The sequence below is a fragment of the Leptodactylus fuscus genome, chromosome 10 (genome assembly GCF_031893055.1).
Source record: "Leptodactylus fuscus isolate aLepFus1 chromosome 10, aLepFus1.hap2, whole genome shotgun sequence".
Classification (NCBI taxonomy): Eukaryota; Metazoa; Chordata; class Amphibia; order Anura; family Leptodactylidae; genus Leptodactylus; species Leptodactylus fuscus.
In genome coordinates this window covers 29,907,534-29,923,836 of record NC_134274.1, presented here as the reverse complement: position 1 = coordinate 29,923,836, position 16,303 = coordinate 29,907,534, and the positions used below count along the sequence as shown (strand labels likewise).

General features: G+C 37.7%; 1 protein-coding gene across 3 annotated transcripts in view; it reads right to left on the bottom strand.

Annotated features, from left to right (window-relative positions):
* Positions 1 to 16,303, bottom strand: part of PCDH15 (protocadherin related 15) — a 1,015,846-nt gene that overhangs the window by 630,487 nt on the left and 369,056 nt on the right. For all 3 annotated transcript variants that reach the window (XM_075257479.1, XM_075257481.1, XM_075257480.1), the window contains 2 exons: positions 13,433 to 13,593; positions 9,551 to 9,706 (listed from right to left, as the gene is read on the bottom strand). In XM_075257479.1, the coding sequence (XP_075113580.1) occupies positions 9,551 to 9,706; positions 13,433 to 13,593 (317 nt within the window). The remainder of the gene's footprint in view (positions 1 to 9,550; positions 9,707 to 13,432; positions 13,594 to 16,303) is intronic.

Genomic DNA, 16,303 nt, shown 5'->3' with positions numbered 1-16,303 from the left:
ATTCTTTGTTGCCATTGATACCAAGTTAATCACTACTGAATTTACATACCGATTATTTGTCTTACCAGCTTATAAGTGTTCTAGTCCTACTGACTAATTACATCAATTATACTCAGTTTTTTGTTATTTTAACTTACATTAAACACCATATGCCGAATTTTGCTTGGTCTTTATTCTTATTTATGTATTTTATTGATTTAATAGTAATTATTGCACTTCATAAAAAAGTGTTCTGCTCTGAAACACCTAGTGTCTTGTATACAATAAAGAAAGCTTGTACCAACCATCCATTGTTACCAGGAAATACTTGTGAACGAGTGCGGGTTGTCCACCATTCTGGGCTGTGATATCCAATTTTCTAGTGTACCCTGACGTTCCGATCCATTCTATAACGTAGGACGAACCCAACTGCCACTTTCACCTTAGATTTAGTACCAGAATTTCAGGGTTGTAATGATTCTATCACAGCACAACAAGGTTGTTTATAAGAACTTATATTTCCATCCACTGAGTTACACAATGTGACGTTTGGCGTCTGTCTTTTTCTTTCTAACTAAATTGCTGTTAACAGAGTAGTAAAGAAGCTCAGTGTAATGGTCTGAGCCCATCGTTGCCTCTCCTAACAAATGCAGTCACTGGCTTGCCTACATCATACAGTTTAACACTAATTGCTACAGTGTATTCCCTTCTATCTAGCACCTGGTCTAGCCTTGAAGGCCTAACAAACGCACCAGTAAGCTTACCTCTTCCAATCCCATGCAGTTTCCACCTATTTTAGTTTGCTAAGCCCTCTGAACCATGCCCAAGCAATATTGAATCTGCTGCTTCTGATTTTCAGAGGGTTCTGTACTGCATTACATTTTGGATTGTTTCTTGACCACACTTCTGATCATGACTCTGCTGCTGCCTATCCCTTAATCATCTCTGCCTTTCTGGAACCCGAGCTGTCCACCCAGACCCATTGTCTTGTCTACAGCATTGTCTGCTGCCTACCACTAATCTTCAGTCTGTTCCTGCCTGTAACCTCTGGTGTTTCATACCAGAGTTTGTTTGGTCCCTGGTCAGCAGCCACCTATCTCAGTACCCTTTTGATAAATGGCACAGTGGGTCTACACATCCACTTGTAGTCACACTCAGACATGGCAAATGATAGCAGTCCCAATAATCATGTACAGAAAATGGAATTAAAAAAAAAGACGAAAAAAAGGATTTTGGAATTTTTCATACATTCCCCCCAAAAAATGTTAATACAAGCTAATTAAAACAGTATATGTACCCCAAGATGGTGCAAAATTAAAGTACAACTCATCACATACAAAGAATAAGACCTTAATTAGCTATGTCAGCACAAAAAGTTTTGTATTTTGGAAGGTGGGGAAGGAAAATATGAAAAAGTCACTGAGTAAATTACAAATTACCCTGTGCCCATAAAGGATTAGCAATTAAAATACTAAATTAAAGCTACTTGCAGCCACCACTAGAAGGAGCACGGAAGTTTACTGCATACTATTTGTTCACTGAACTCAACAAGACGACATGATTTAGATTTCGGTATCTCAAAATTAAAGTTGTTATCAAGATATTAAGGACATTACTCCAAATGGAATTTAAACCAAGAAATAACCGTGTTAAAAAGTGTAAATTTACTTTAAGATTTTGAAGTTGAGAGAATAATAATAAAAAATTTAAATGATACATTGATGTGTGTTAAATTTGTGTATAGTTGTAGGAATCTCTCTATTTAAAATGTTTATTGTGCAACAAACTGAAATCTGAGATAGAAAATGTGTTACTTTTTAGATTACCATATGTCACCTTTTTCAGCATTATAAGCAAAACTACATGTAAAAACACCCATGGGGATTGAAAAAAGAAAAATATTTATTCATTTTGTATGGATATGAATGGAAGACGGGCATGTCAGATATGATATCTCTACACAGTTTAAATCATACATAACATGTGTCCTCCTCTATTTCCTGTGATGTTATATGGTGTGTAAATGGGTTACTGCCAAGTAATTCATAACCCTTTACTGTATTTGAGAAAACATAAAATCTCAGAGGAGCCCACTAATTGGTTGTCTAAATACAGTCTTCTACTCCAACTTTTCTAAGATTTGGAATAATTGGATAGTTGAAGATAACATATGAACACTATTGCTATTGCATGACAGATAATGAAGAATATACACTGTGTTGCCTCTCTCACTGCCATAACTAGGTTAAAGGAATTTTTAGTTTCCTATGAGCTATGATCTTACTGATGTCACAAAACTAAAGGTCCATTCTTTGTGCAGAGATCGATTAATATAGAGCTGAAACTTATGCTGTGACAATTAACTGCTATGAAATGCTATTGATTTCTTTAATTCCTCAATAATTTTATAGACTTTTAGGAGTAATGGAAACTTCCAATTACAGCATGCCATTTTGAGACTGTCATTTACCAGTGGTAGAACCCATCAAACCTCATACGCAGTCAGTCCTTAAATTTTCTCTTGGCTTAGCATATCCAGATATGCATGATGCAAAATCAACAGCTTTTCAGTACAACATTATTTGTTGGTATATTGTATCACTAAATTATATCTTGTATGTGTCTGTGTGTTGCAGCCTGGCACAGGTTTTGCTAGCATGTGGCAATATTGAATTGAAATGCTTTCATAGAGTTCATAAACAAATCTGAAATAAGTTAAGGGCAGACTCCTAAAGTTTCCCTAAAGCCTCCTTGTGAATAATTATTCAGTGCACTAGCAGGACCAAAGCTCCATTGACTGCTTTGAAGCTTCCTGGACTAATCTCTGGCAGCACAAACGGCTCCATAGAAATGAATTGAGTAACACTCATGTAAGTGCATCAGTACTTCTTTCACAAGGAGGACTTTCAGACTCCATCATTCTGATTACCCAGGGGACTCAGCGACCAGACACTTATTCCCTGTCCTGTGGATAGAGGATAAGTGTCCATAACTTTAAAAGTGTTTTCTCACCATAAATGTTTGATAAATAAATTTAAGTCCTAGAAGTGAAGAAAGGGAGGAGAGTGAGGTCTCATCTTGCTTTGCTCTTTCCATAACCCTAAATATATCTAAATGGTGAGAGCCTGGTCTCACTCATGGTCAGCTTTGAAATCAATACCTCTCTCAATGTTGAAGCTTCGTTGCAACTACCTTACACAGTGGGAATTAGGAGTCCTTTATGAGGGTCCCCCTTCTACTTATTAAACATTTAGCACAGTGGCTCAGTGGTTAGCAGTCCTTGCAGTGCTGGAGTCCTGGGTTCAAATCCCACCTGCAAGGAGTTTGTATGTTCTCCCTGTGTTTGCGTGGGTTTCCTCCCACATATCAAAGACATACTGATAGGGAATTTAGATTGTGAGCCCTATATGGGACAGTGACTAGAGATGAGCGAGTACTGTTCGGATCAGCCGATCTGAACAGCACGCTCGTATAGAAATGAATGGATGCACCTGGTACTTCCGCTTGGACGTAGCCGGCGCGCTTAACCCCCCCCCCGCGTGCCGGCTACGTCCATTCATTTCTATGCGAGCGTGCTGTTCGGATCGGCTGATCCGAACAGTACTCGCTCATCTCTAACAGTGACTGTCAATGTCTGTAAAGTGCTGTGGAATATGATGGTGCTATATAAGTAAGCATAATAAATAATTTATGGCTCATGTTGTTGCCATAAATATCTCTGGTGGGAAACTCCTTTGAAATTTTTTATGCAGAGTATATGAATTTTGGCCATTAAATCATGCAGAAATACTAACAACATTCTTGCTACCTTTTCCTGACACTGCACATTTTACACATAACAATGTATAGCCTTGGTCAAAGTCAACATTTTTTTTCCCCTAAAGTGGAGTCTGATTGCATTGTTCTGAATTGCTATTTTCACATTACAAAAAGCCTATCCTAGCTTTTAAAGTATTATAGAGATTGAATTCTTAGAAGTGTTTAGAATTGTATTCAGCACAAGGACGTAGCGTAATGTTTGGAAAAGGAAGGTGTGAGTATTAAATCCATTATCCCTTAACTTAACAATACAATGTTATAAAGTTCATTCAGTGAATACCCCATAGGTCTATTTCCAGCTATAGACGATTGTCAGTAGTGTGAGAGCATCAGACTCTCTGCTTTTGCTTTGCTCTATTTCGAGCCTTTAATTGAAATGAAATGTATATTTTTCACATTTTAGCATATTTTCAATTCCACCACGATCAAGGTCTGTTATTGTGACAAGCCAACATATTATTGTATAATATATTCTAATATGGAGTCTTTTCATGAATTATCCTGCACCGAGTGTATGTTTACTACCATTAACACCAATAAAATATCTGATTTATTTTAACCTTTTATTGCAGTAACATATTTTCAGACTCTTATTATCATAATGCACAGTAATTCAACTATAGAGCAGAGACTGTGACTGGGTTGGTATGAGAGAAGAATCTGAAATTTCTTTACTGGAGAAAGATCATTTGAGTTGCTGTAGCCTAATGCTACTTAAAAGGAGTCTACCACCTCCCATTAGCATATTTAACCATCATGTTAAAGAGCCCATTACAATGAGAGACAACATAGCTCTGTTAAGTATGTCACTTTTGTAGATTTAGAAAGAAAAACACTTACAAGTCTTATGCAAATAAGTCAGTTGGTGCTCTGAGGGTGGGCCCTCAGCCCTGCCTGGAGCATTGCTTTTGCTACTCAAGTAGGATGGACAATGTTAAAGTAATGGAAAGGTCAACTGTTACTGAGTGACGGAGAAGAGTATCGAGATTAACGTTCCAGGGAGACAAATATCCGCCCCCAGTGCACAAACTACCTCATTTTATAAGACTTCAAGGTTGTTTTTCTCCAGATGTACGTTAAAAAGGCATGTTATTTATTATTGCAGTGCACTCTGTAATATGATGGTGACAGTTTAGTATGCTTGGGAAGGGTAGTAGACTACCTTTAAGCATAAGGGCTAGTTCACATGGGATACCGGGTGTGCACATTCCGTCGTGGCTTTCCACTCCAGATTAAGCCCAAATGAATTAGCCTAGTCGGGAGGGTGGTGTCGCAAGGTGGAAGCCTGGGCTGAATCAGCTGCGGAATCCGCCTGAAGAAATGATAGTCTTCCATTGATTTAAAAGGGAGGCGTTTTTTGGTTTGTTTTTTTTTAGCAGGATTTTAACGTGGATTCTGCATTAAAATCCTAACCATTTTGCCCTGTGTGAACTAGCCCTAATGGTTCTTCTTGGTCAATGAGAACTTGTGCAGCAGTGAATTTCCCTATTGCAAACATGTTTTAAATATGGTCAATCCAGCTCATGTAGCAAGAAAGGCACTTTGCTGGCTTTTAGCTGCCTGTTTATTCCAATAGAGACAAACAGAATGCACAGATAGCAGACATTTTTGCTCAATATGCACCTCTTTGGGTCAAGGTACTTTGACCTAAAGAAGCACACAGTGTTAAAATCTATTCATCAATTGTCTGTCCATGCAGTATGTCTCTGTCTGCGTTTAGCTGCCTGTCTACCCAAATTAAGAACTGCTACCAGATCAGTGAGTTCTGCTGTATCTTCTGACTTCATGGATTTCTTATTTAGCCTGTGCTGAGCACAAGCCAAGTTGCATGTTGTATAGTAAGCACACCAAACATTCATATTCCTTTTGTTACCTCTTATGGTCCTTCAGGGTGATGTCTGGCACTCTCCTGTGATGTAATGGACTAGGTGTGATTTGGCCTCAGCAGTGGCATGGGCGCACCAAAAGTCATAAGATAATGCTTGGTGTGGCCATATGATCGCTGGTGGCCCAATCACAGGCCTCAGGTGTAACCCAGGACACATGACATCACAGGAGAGCACCAGACACTATGAGAAGGCACACAAGAGGTAAAGGAAGTAGAGTATTAATGGGGTTTTTTTCTTACTTTTGTCATCTCCCCTGGACATCTACCTATTATACTCTGAGGTCTGAAGACCCCTCATAATACAATGCGGTGGCTAGTTTAATTCACCCAAGACAACTCTCCATCTGTTTGTTCTCGTCTGTTTGCCCATCTCTAGATGTAATATAATGTTGCATTGGTTTAAAAAAAAAGAAAACTAAACCTGTAACCAAACTAACCTAAGTGTGGAAAAATCTGTTGAGGCGTCCATCCAAATGGCAGTTAGACTAATGGGCTTGTACCTGTATGGGCTCTAGACTTTGTCTCTTTACAGATACACTCTAAAATTTAGAGCAACCAATACAAGACATGAGCAATCTAGGCTTCTCTTATAATCATGAAATTTTACAAACTCAATTCCATAAACTCTAACCATGTATCAGTGTTAGAGTCAAACACAAGCCATATAAAACAATGTAACATCGCAATTAAATGTCTCAGCACTTGAATTCAGTGGAGTAAGATGAATGCTACTTTTGGACATCTGAATGTCCTTTTTGAAATGTATTTGCTTTTTTAATTACTTTAAAGCCGAGGGATAAAAGACTTTGCTTTGTATACAAAAAGTCAATCATTTAAAAAGACAAACGCAGCTGTGCTGTTTGGAAAGAAGCTTCTAACTAAGTTTATTATGGAAATTTACCAACAGTCCCAGACATCTCATATTATTTTTGTCTCGATTCTATTCCAGCCAAGCGACTCACATTTGTGATTGCTTAAAAAAAAAATACTTCTTTCTCTTGTTGTATCAAGGGAAAAATCATACTTTAATGACATTGAATGCCTTTCATACTAATGAATTTCTAAAATAATTACACGAGATTATTTAAGAGGAATATGCGAATGGAGCCGAGTTAATTAGATTGTTTATTGTTATAATTTATTATAAAATGTTGTCTTTGTTTCACTTCCAGAATTCAACATGGCCATTTCTACGTATTAGGGAATATTCACGTGGAATAGATTTGTTATAGAAAATATTAGTTCCATTCACTTTAAAGGGGTAATTTTGGAGGTAATTACACAGATTGTTTAAAATCCTATTCACATGAATTGGACAGTGGCATATCTTTTATGCAATCAATCCTCAAGATATGAATTCACCCTTTAATGGAAATATATACAATGTAGACAAAAGTATTGGGTCATCTACACAGTACACATAAATATGGAGTTGCCAAATAAACCCTCCCCCCCCCCATTCTCCCCCACCCACCCCTGCTCGAACAACAACTTCCAATCTTCTGGGACAGCTTTATACAAGATGGAATAAATGGGCAAAAATTCCAATAAACATAATCTAACATTTGCGAGGTCAGCAAAAAGGTCTTGTCTTGCAATCTCCATTCTGGTTTATCCCAAAGGCGAGATCAGACATCTATATAGAGAAGTCCAGTTCTTTCACACCAAATCTACTCAACCATTACTATGAAACTTGCTTTGTGTAGTAGGACATGCTGGGAAATGTAGTCATGCTGAAACAGAAAAATGCCTTCCCAAAGCTGTTCCCAAAAAGATTGAAGTAGAGTCATAGCTAGGGGCATGCTTTTAGCTACAATGGTGTTTGAAGTGCATACAAGGGGTCATTATGAATAGAAGGGGACATCATTTACATACAAGGTCATTATGGAACATTATGAATAGCAGGGGTAACATTTATATAAGGGGTCACTACCAGTGGCGTAACTAGGAATGGCGGGGCCCCGGGGGGACCTTTTGACATGCTTCCCCCCCCCCCGACCGTCACCGAAGACCTCGACCGACCCTCTCCTACGCATTCCTGTGCGTTCTATTATGCCCCATAGTGTCCCCTTCACACAGTATTATCCCCCATAGTGGCCCCTGCACACAGTCTTATCCCCCATAGTGACCCCTGCACATAGTATTATCCCCCATAGTGGCCCCTGCACACAGTATTATGTCCCTTAGTGGCCCCTGCACACAGTATTATCCCCCATAGTGGCCCCTGCACACAGTATTGTACCCCATAGTGGCCCCTGCACACAGTATTATTCCCCATAGTGGCTCCTGCACACAGTATTATGTCCCTTAGTGGTCCCTGCACACAGTATTGTATCGCATAGCGGCCCCTGCACACAGTATTATGTCAGACTGTGGACACCCATAAACAATTATTATACTCTGGGGTCTTTTCAGACCCCAGAATATAATAATTGGAGACCCGGGGAAAACATAAAAAACTACTGTTTCTTACCTGTTCCCCGGCTCCTACGCTGTCGGCCTCCGCTGACATCCTTGTTCAATGACGTCGGACGTCACATGACCCGGGACACAGGCCGGGTTCATGTGACGTCAGAGAGGATGTCAGGAAGGAGGCCTGGCAGGATCGTGGAGAGGTAAGTATTTTTTATGTTTCTTACCTCTCCCAGGCCGCCAATCATTATACTCAGGGGTCCAAAAAGACCCCACCCACCCCGAGTATAATGATAGCAGCGGTAGCGGCTGTCACCGGGCCCCTAATGTCCCGGGCCCTGTAGCAGCTGCCTCTGCTGCTATGGCAGTAGTTATGCCAATGGTACATGTTGGCTGTATTTATGTAGGGTGTATAATATAAGGGGGTAATTAATTTAATTAAGGTGGCACTTGGGCTTTATTGAAGGGCTTTTTCATCTCACTTTTATTGATGATCTATCTCCAGGCTATAACTTTTTTGCACTATTCTATGGGAGATTCTATACACTGATATTGTGGCTGGTCATAGACCCCACCCCTAAAAAAAAAAATATATATTTTTTTTTTTTGCTGACTAGAGTATAAGCCGAGGGGGCCTTTTTCAGCACAAAAACTGGGCTGAAAAATTCGGCTTATACTCGAGTATATACGGTACACACTTTAAATCAAAATTGCATGAAGGTACCTGTTCGTATACAGCACCAAATAGCATTTTGACAATGTTGCAGGTGTCCACTTTCATAAAATATACAGGTGGGGGAGGGTTAGTATAATTTTTTTAATGTTTCAATTTAGGTTTTATTTCTTTATCTCAAAACTAAGAAAATTGCCTTGCTATCAGAGGTGCAAGATAACTGAAAACCCCTGTCAGCGAAAGAGTTAATGATAAGTTATACACTTGGGATCAAAAGAGGGATTGATGATGCGTTAATCGCTATGAAGCTGAGACAATGTTTTTGAATCAACTACTGTATGAAAATCTTTTTTAGAACAAAGAATGAATACAATAATAAAAGTAACAAACTTGAACTTTATGGCCTTTAACTCAGATCAGAGTGAAAGATCTAAACTGCATGGATAAAAATGGTTACTGCTGAGAAATTAGGCTTCCACGAAATATAAAGCCACATAATGTGACAGACCATGATCTATATCCACTGGTAATGAACATTCTACATCATATTCAGAACCAAATTGTTCTGTATCAAACTACACCTACGAGGTACTTGGATTAAGTCTTTAATGAGAATTCAAATAGATATGAAAAAATATTGTAGAAATCATGTACTAACACTGGGTAGACAAACCAACGTTGGATAGACGTCTTTATAATTTAAACATTTTTTTTTCCTAATTTTATTAGACAGAAAACGTATGAACAAATTCATCAATGATGTTGTGTTTAGCTCTTACCTCGTTGACTGATGTGAAGTAACTGCGTTGCATAAATTGTGGTGAATTATCATTCCGGTCCCTTACAACTATTCGCACTTCATGGGTGATGATGCTACCAACTTTCAAATTTGTACACTGAATTTTGACACCGAAGGTCCTGATGGACATTGGTGGCTGTTAAGTAAAATTAAAAATGTAAAGTTGGAAAGTGAGTTACAGTTCAGTGCTAAATAAATGGGCAAAAATAAGAACAATTTCAGATATATGGTGAGCAGCGTAATCCATATGTCCTATTTTCCTATTCCTATTTTCCATGCATTTGTATGGGATCTGAAAGAAAAACACTTTGCATGTCTAAATGCATAAAACTTAAATGGGTTGTCCAAGATAACCACATTTTTTTTTTTTTTTTTTAATATGAGGCTGGGGAAGGTGAAAAACAAAGCAAAAAAAAGAACCCACAAAAAAAGCAACTTGTTTCGGGTGCTCTGGAGTCTCCCAGCATGGTCTGGCCTGCTGCTGTGGTGTTTTATTCTGGCAGATGTTCTTGCAACATGGACTCAGAGGCCTATGGAAAGGGACATGGGATGTCACAGGTAGTGATGTCCTTGCCTGATTGACCTCAGCGGTCACATGACTGCAGAGACCAATCAACGACTTAAGGAAAGGGACTCAAGATGTCAGTGTGGCAGGTACTTCTGCTGGGAGAACACACTGGAACACTAGGACTGTCCATGGCCTCATATTAAAATAGTGATTATCCTGATAAAAAAGATGTTACCCTGATATTACTTAAAAGGTTGGAGAGGGAAAAAAAACCCCACATACTTACAGTACAGCTTAACCATTAGATATTGAACTAGGCAGTGAACAGGAGGACAATAAGAAAACTTCCCTGAACATGTATGCATGTTAAGTCAGTTGTAATATTAGTAAATATTCATATTCTAATATGTTTTATTTTCTCCACCTTTGCAACAGTTTTTTTAGAGTATGAAACAGTAATATATGGGAAAGCTCCATGAATAAAATAATTGTGAATTAAATAGTTTCAGTTTTGTCACATAGACTTATCATAAATCTGTCACTGGGCCTTCAACAAAGAAAATTAGTGACAGATTTGGGAATACGTATGCCAAGCTCAGGGCCGGCTCTTCAAATCAAAAGCTGCATGTCATAAACCAAAGTCCCCTCTGTAGGACTAATAGAAAATAGTTATCTTTAACTGAAAAAGATATTGTTATAAACTTTCTTAGAGAGAGAGAAAAAAAAAACAAAAAAAAACAATTTACAACCATGAAGGATTGCGTTTTTCCTCAAAGGACAGTGAATCCTTCTATTGTTTTATCCAAAACATAATATACTGACTTATGGAAATACAAAGAGTCAGAAAAGAAGTAGGTTTAAATTTGGCAGCATGGTTGCTCAGTGGGTAACACTGTTGCTTTGCAGCACTGGGGTCCTACGTTAAATTCTACCAAGAGCAAAATCTGCATGGAATTTTTACATTCTTCTCATTTGCATGGGTTTCCTCTGGATACTCCAGTTTCTTCCAACACAGAAAAAAAATAAATAAAAATTAAGTGGTAAACTGGCTTTGCATGAAAACTGACCATAGTGGGTGCTACACATCAATGAAGTTATGCTCCAGACAGTGACCCTCTCACCCAGAAAAGGAGACATTCACCTCCTTTGCCCTGGGTCTCTTATTCTTGTTCCTGGCTCACCCCTCTTTTCCTTTAACAGATTTTTTTGGGACTTATATATAGATGACCTCTCTCAGGATAGGACATCTCTTGGATATTATTGGGTTTTGACATCTCAGACCCACATATATCAGCTGTTTTAAGAGGATGTGGTGCACACCAGAACTGTGGCCTCTTTAAAGTGCTGATGATATCCCACTCTTCGGGCACATGGTATAACAGCAACATGGTCCTATTCAAGTGAATGGGATTGAGCTGAAATATATATGAATGTATAGGGCAGTGTTTGGTGTTTAGTGAAGAGGCTGCAACACTTGCGCAAACATTGTGGCCTCCTCAACCAGCTAATTTGTGTGGGTTCTAAATGTTGCAATGCTATTTATCAAATCTTGATGACCTATCTGAAGAATAGGTCATCAAGATAACCGTTCCAGAAAAAAAGTTCACAAGCAAATCCAACTTCTCCTCCTTAACGAGGTGAAACAGATTAGATAGGTGTAGGTTAATGGTCGAACAGCCACTCAATGAATAATTGTCTGGTTAATGATAGTTTTGCAGATTCAGCCCTAGACAATTTAATCCATGTTTGACATTACAGTATTTAAATTGCAAAAAATTGTGGGAAAAACATGAACAATCTTTCTACAAATGGAATTTTTTCAGCAGAACACCTGTAGGCTGTTGCCACAATTAATTTACATAAGCAGCTCCTTTGCCACAGGTGTTTGCTCAGCTCTGCAGCAGTAGTTCATATCAGCTATCTGGAAACCTGTACAAGTTGTTGTTTTTTTCTCCCAGAGAATCCCCTTAAAAAGGGCTGTGCCACTGTTGCATTATAAAGCTTAATGTGCCCCTTTATGTAAATATTAAAAATGTAATTTCAGAGTTGGCACAATGTACTAAATTGATTTTTAATTTTCCTAGATTTTACAGAAGAGACCAATTAACTTATACATCCACCTCTGTCATTTCATCTATAGTAAGAAGATTGGAAATTACTGCAAAATGGCAGGAAATTCATAGATAGCAGGCATATGGAATGTAGCAAAATATCTGATGGTTTTATAAACCTTATATAAATTAAGTGTTGGTTAAAGTCTTGAAGATTCAGGAGATATATATTTAGCTTCCCTCAGCCCTCCAGTACATTATCTAAAGGTTATTCAGCTTCCACCTGTTTAGGAGTTACATATGTAAGCAGATGGCTGGTTAGAGCCATCTAGTTAGAGCCTAGCCGGGCAGGGATTTATTTTTGTATTGTTTCCTTTTGTTGCTGCACTACCTTTTTGAGTGAAAATAAACTCTACCTTTGTTTTGGACTAAAAGAAACTGGACTTGTGTGTCTATGCCACCCTACCTAGCAACCCCAGACCCTGACACATACAAAGTGAATATTTAGACACCTAAAATTAAAATTACTCAGGATTACAAGAAAATGGCTGTTTTTATAAAAAATGCTATACCTATCCACATATTATATGTGACACTACAACTCCTCCCCATTCACTGAGATAGAGAAGAGTTGCAACACTGGACGCAACCCATGGACAAGGTGCTGTTTTTGGAAAAAAGTGGTCATGCTTTTCTCATCTTGGCAATCCCTTAAAGCTCATAATGCCTATATGACTTGATAACAAATGTGTACATAACCAGTGATGTATATTAAATGGTTTATCCAGCTTCCAACAATTATCTTCTAATACTTCCACAGCAGTACTAAACACTTACTGTTCCCTTGTTCAGCCTTTGCTTGGCTTTATTTTACCTCTTGCTCCTTGTATCACTGTTATTTATATGCAGTGAATGAGTGATCAAACTACATTTCTCATGAAGCATGCAACATCTGAGGTCACATGCTTCTGTAAGGTTTTGTTTGCAAGCTCCCTCCTCCCGTCCTGTGAGCATCAAACTCAGAGAGTGAGATCAAGCAGATGGATCATGGAAAATGTAGTTTGCCGACAGATTCACTAGATTGAAATACATGAAGCATCAAGTAAAATAAAGCTAATTATAGGATGAGCAAGGAAACCGTGTGTATTTAACACTGCTGTGGATGCATTTGTGGGGTTATCAAGCATACAAAAATTAACTGTTAAAATAGAAGATTCCTTATTGTTACTGGCTTGTACACCCAGAAGACTTAGTGATATTCTCTTAATTTTACATCATTACATTAATTAAACCATATACTTACATCTCTGTCCAAGACTCTCCCAGTACTGTTGAGATATAAAATCTGTTTAATGGGATCTAATATTACCCAATAATCCACATTTTCTATCAAGGTAAGTTGTATAGTAGGAAAAAGGCCTCCAGCTGTTCCTTTGATTTGCATATTATCCACAATTATTGTACCTAGAAAAAAGAAAGAAAACAAAAGCCATGTAATTTAGTACATATACATCAGTTGTATATAGATAAAAATGTTTTTATTTTTAAATGATCACTAACTTTTCAGATAACTTAGTTTATCATTTAATAGAGTATGTGAACCTGTATCAAAATGTAATGCACTTTAATGAAAAAATATTGCTGTTTTCTGTCTGAAAAACCTTTCTAACCTTCCTGTCCTGCCATTAGCTAATCTGCAGTTCAATCCCAGTTACTAGAGACATTTTGTCTCCACAGATGACGGGTTAGTTCACAGTGAGTGGAGTTTGAGGTTAATTTCTCTCTTCACATGTTGAATGCAAATGGGAGGGGTTAATTCTCCTCAGAGCCTCCACACATCTGCAATATGTCTTTCTCTGTGCAAAGGACTGAACATTCTGCAAATATCACAATGTAAGAAAAGCCTTCTATGTATTTGTATCTACTTCTGACTGCTTGCGTGATTTTTCACAGACAGTAAGCAGATTTACAGAATCTGCTGATAGACTGCTGTCCCTGTGTAATGCCCGTGTGTCCCTTTGCAAATTAAGGTTTTTCATTGGACATACCTGCTAGAACCTGCTGCAATAACTGTTATGCTGTATGGTTAATATTTGTAGTGCAGGTTCAATTTTTGATGTGAATTTTAGTCCCCACATGTGCATAACATTTGTTAAAGTAATTCCAAATGGCAATCAGACTTTCAGATAAAAATTCTATATTATTACACAAGTTTACTTTTATAAGCCATCACTTCATATTGCTTTGACCAACTTCTGAAGTGACTATTACCCAAATTTACAACTCCTTTCAACTATCTTTAGGGTGGTATTTTACATAGAACAGATTTTCATTATGTTTTATATAGCTGTACACCTCTAAGACAGTTGAGAATATCTTGGAAACTAAAAAAAAAAATAAAAAAAATTATATTTGCAAGAATGTTTCACTTGCAATTGTCCACAAATCTAAAAAAAAAAAATCACATCTAGATTAGATTACATTTCATAGTGACAACTGTTCTAAATCCAACAATGTCCACATACAACAATATAAGGACCACTTTTAGTTAGTTGCTAATGTCTTTTTTTTTTTATCAAATCATGTTTTCAACATACTAGATTTCTGTTAAAATATTATACTTTTTAAAAATATTTACTGTTAAGAGCTAAATAAATGATATTTTTGCATCATTTAAATAAGTAAATTCCCACTATGAAGTAGGAAGTCTGCATCACATCTTGTAGATAGATAGACCTACACGTTATTATAAACCTTGTTTTCCTGTGTGCACACTTGTGATTCTAGCATTTATTGGTTTTGGTTTTTTTATTTCCCTTTTTCACATGAACAAAAATGGCTTTGAGAACACATTGCCACAAATAAGTGTAATGTATTGATAATAGTGTATTTTGTTACTACAACAGTATAACTTTTACTACAATAGGTGAAAACAAACTTCCTGTAGAACATTTCATGCAAACTAAGTGATAAAATGAAGTATCCATTTAGGAAAAAAAAAATCACTACAAGTCTATTCCATAACCAGAATGCAACGCTTAAGCACTGAAGACCAAGGTCAAGGGTAAGAAGTTTGTATATCTCATTATTGTAATGATACATATGGCTGACTATCATTACAGATCTCTGTTGTTGTCTAAGCTTAGTCAAGTTACAACGCAAATTCAGTGGTGTCTTTACTGCACAAACTGACTGATATCTTCTTTGAATCTGTTCTATGCACCACTTTTCCAAGAAATGTACTAGGAATAATATAATGGGGCTGAATTCACTATTATTTAATGTCAACTTTTTAGCATAAAATAGTTGCAACTTGTTTTTTGTGCTGGTCTCATCACTTTTCAGGAGGTGGGTGGGGCCATAGGTTGGTATGGGCAGAGCCATCAATTGTGTCCCATTCATTATCATTTATGGCACTTTTTTTTAATGTAGATTGTGAGCCCCACATAGAGCTCACAATGTACTTCTTTTTTCTCCCTATCAGTATGTCTTTTTTGGCATATGGGATGGAAATCCATGCAACCACGGAGAGAACATACAAACTCCTTGCAGATGTTTTTTGCCCTTGGCGGGATTTGAACACCAGGACTCCAGCGCTGCAAGGCTGCAGTACTAACCACTGAGCCACCGTGTGGCCCCATCATTTATGGCACTTTTGTGTTATATACTACAACAACAATCAACACCAGAAAGGAGCTGGCATGGATTTCCATTTAGGTGCAAGCACTTCGGGAACATGCACTTGATTCAAAAAGACTTGCATATTGTATGCCAGCAGAAGATGCAGGTCTTCATGAATTATTACCAGTGTTGCTTAAAATAATACATTACACCTTTTTCATCCTAAGGTGGGGCCCCATGTTATGTAAAAGCTGCAATTTGGTGGTGAAAACGCCGTGGTTTTATACTCCATGCAAAGTGGATGGGATAGCTAGAATCCCATCCACACACTGCAGAAAGATACCTGCAGTGGAAATGCTATGATGTCCAAAACCATCACAATTTTAGAAATTGCAGCATATTACTTATACCTAAGGAAACGCTGGTGGTTTCCCTATAGGTATAATTGAAGGAGAAAGTTTACAAAGGAAAACTCTGTGGACTTTCTGTAAAAAGCAATATGGGAAAAATCGTGATGAGTTTCTATGGGGCCTAAGACTTAAGGAGTATTATG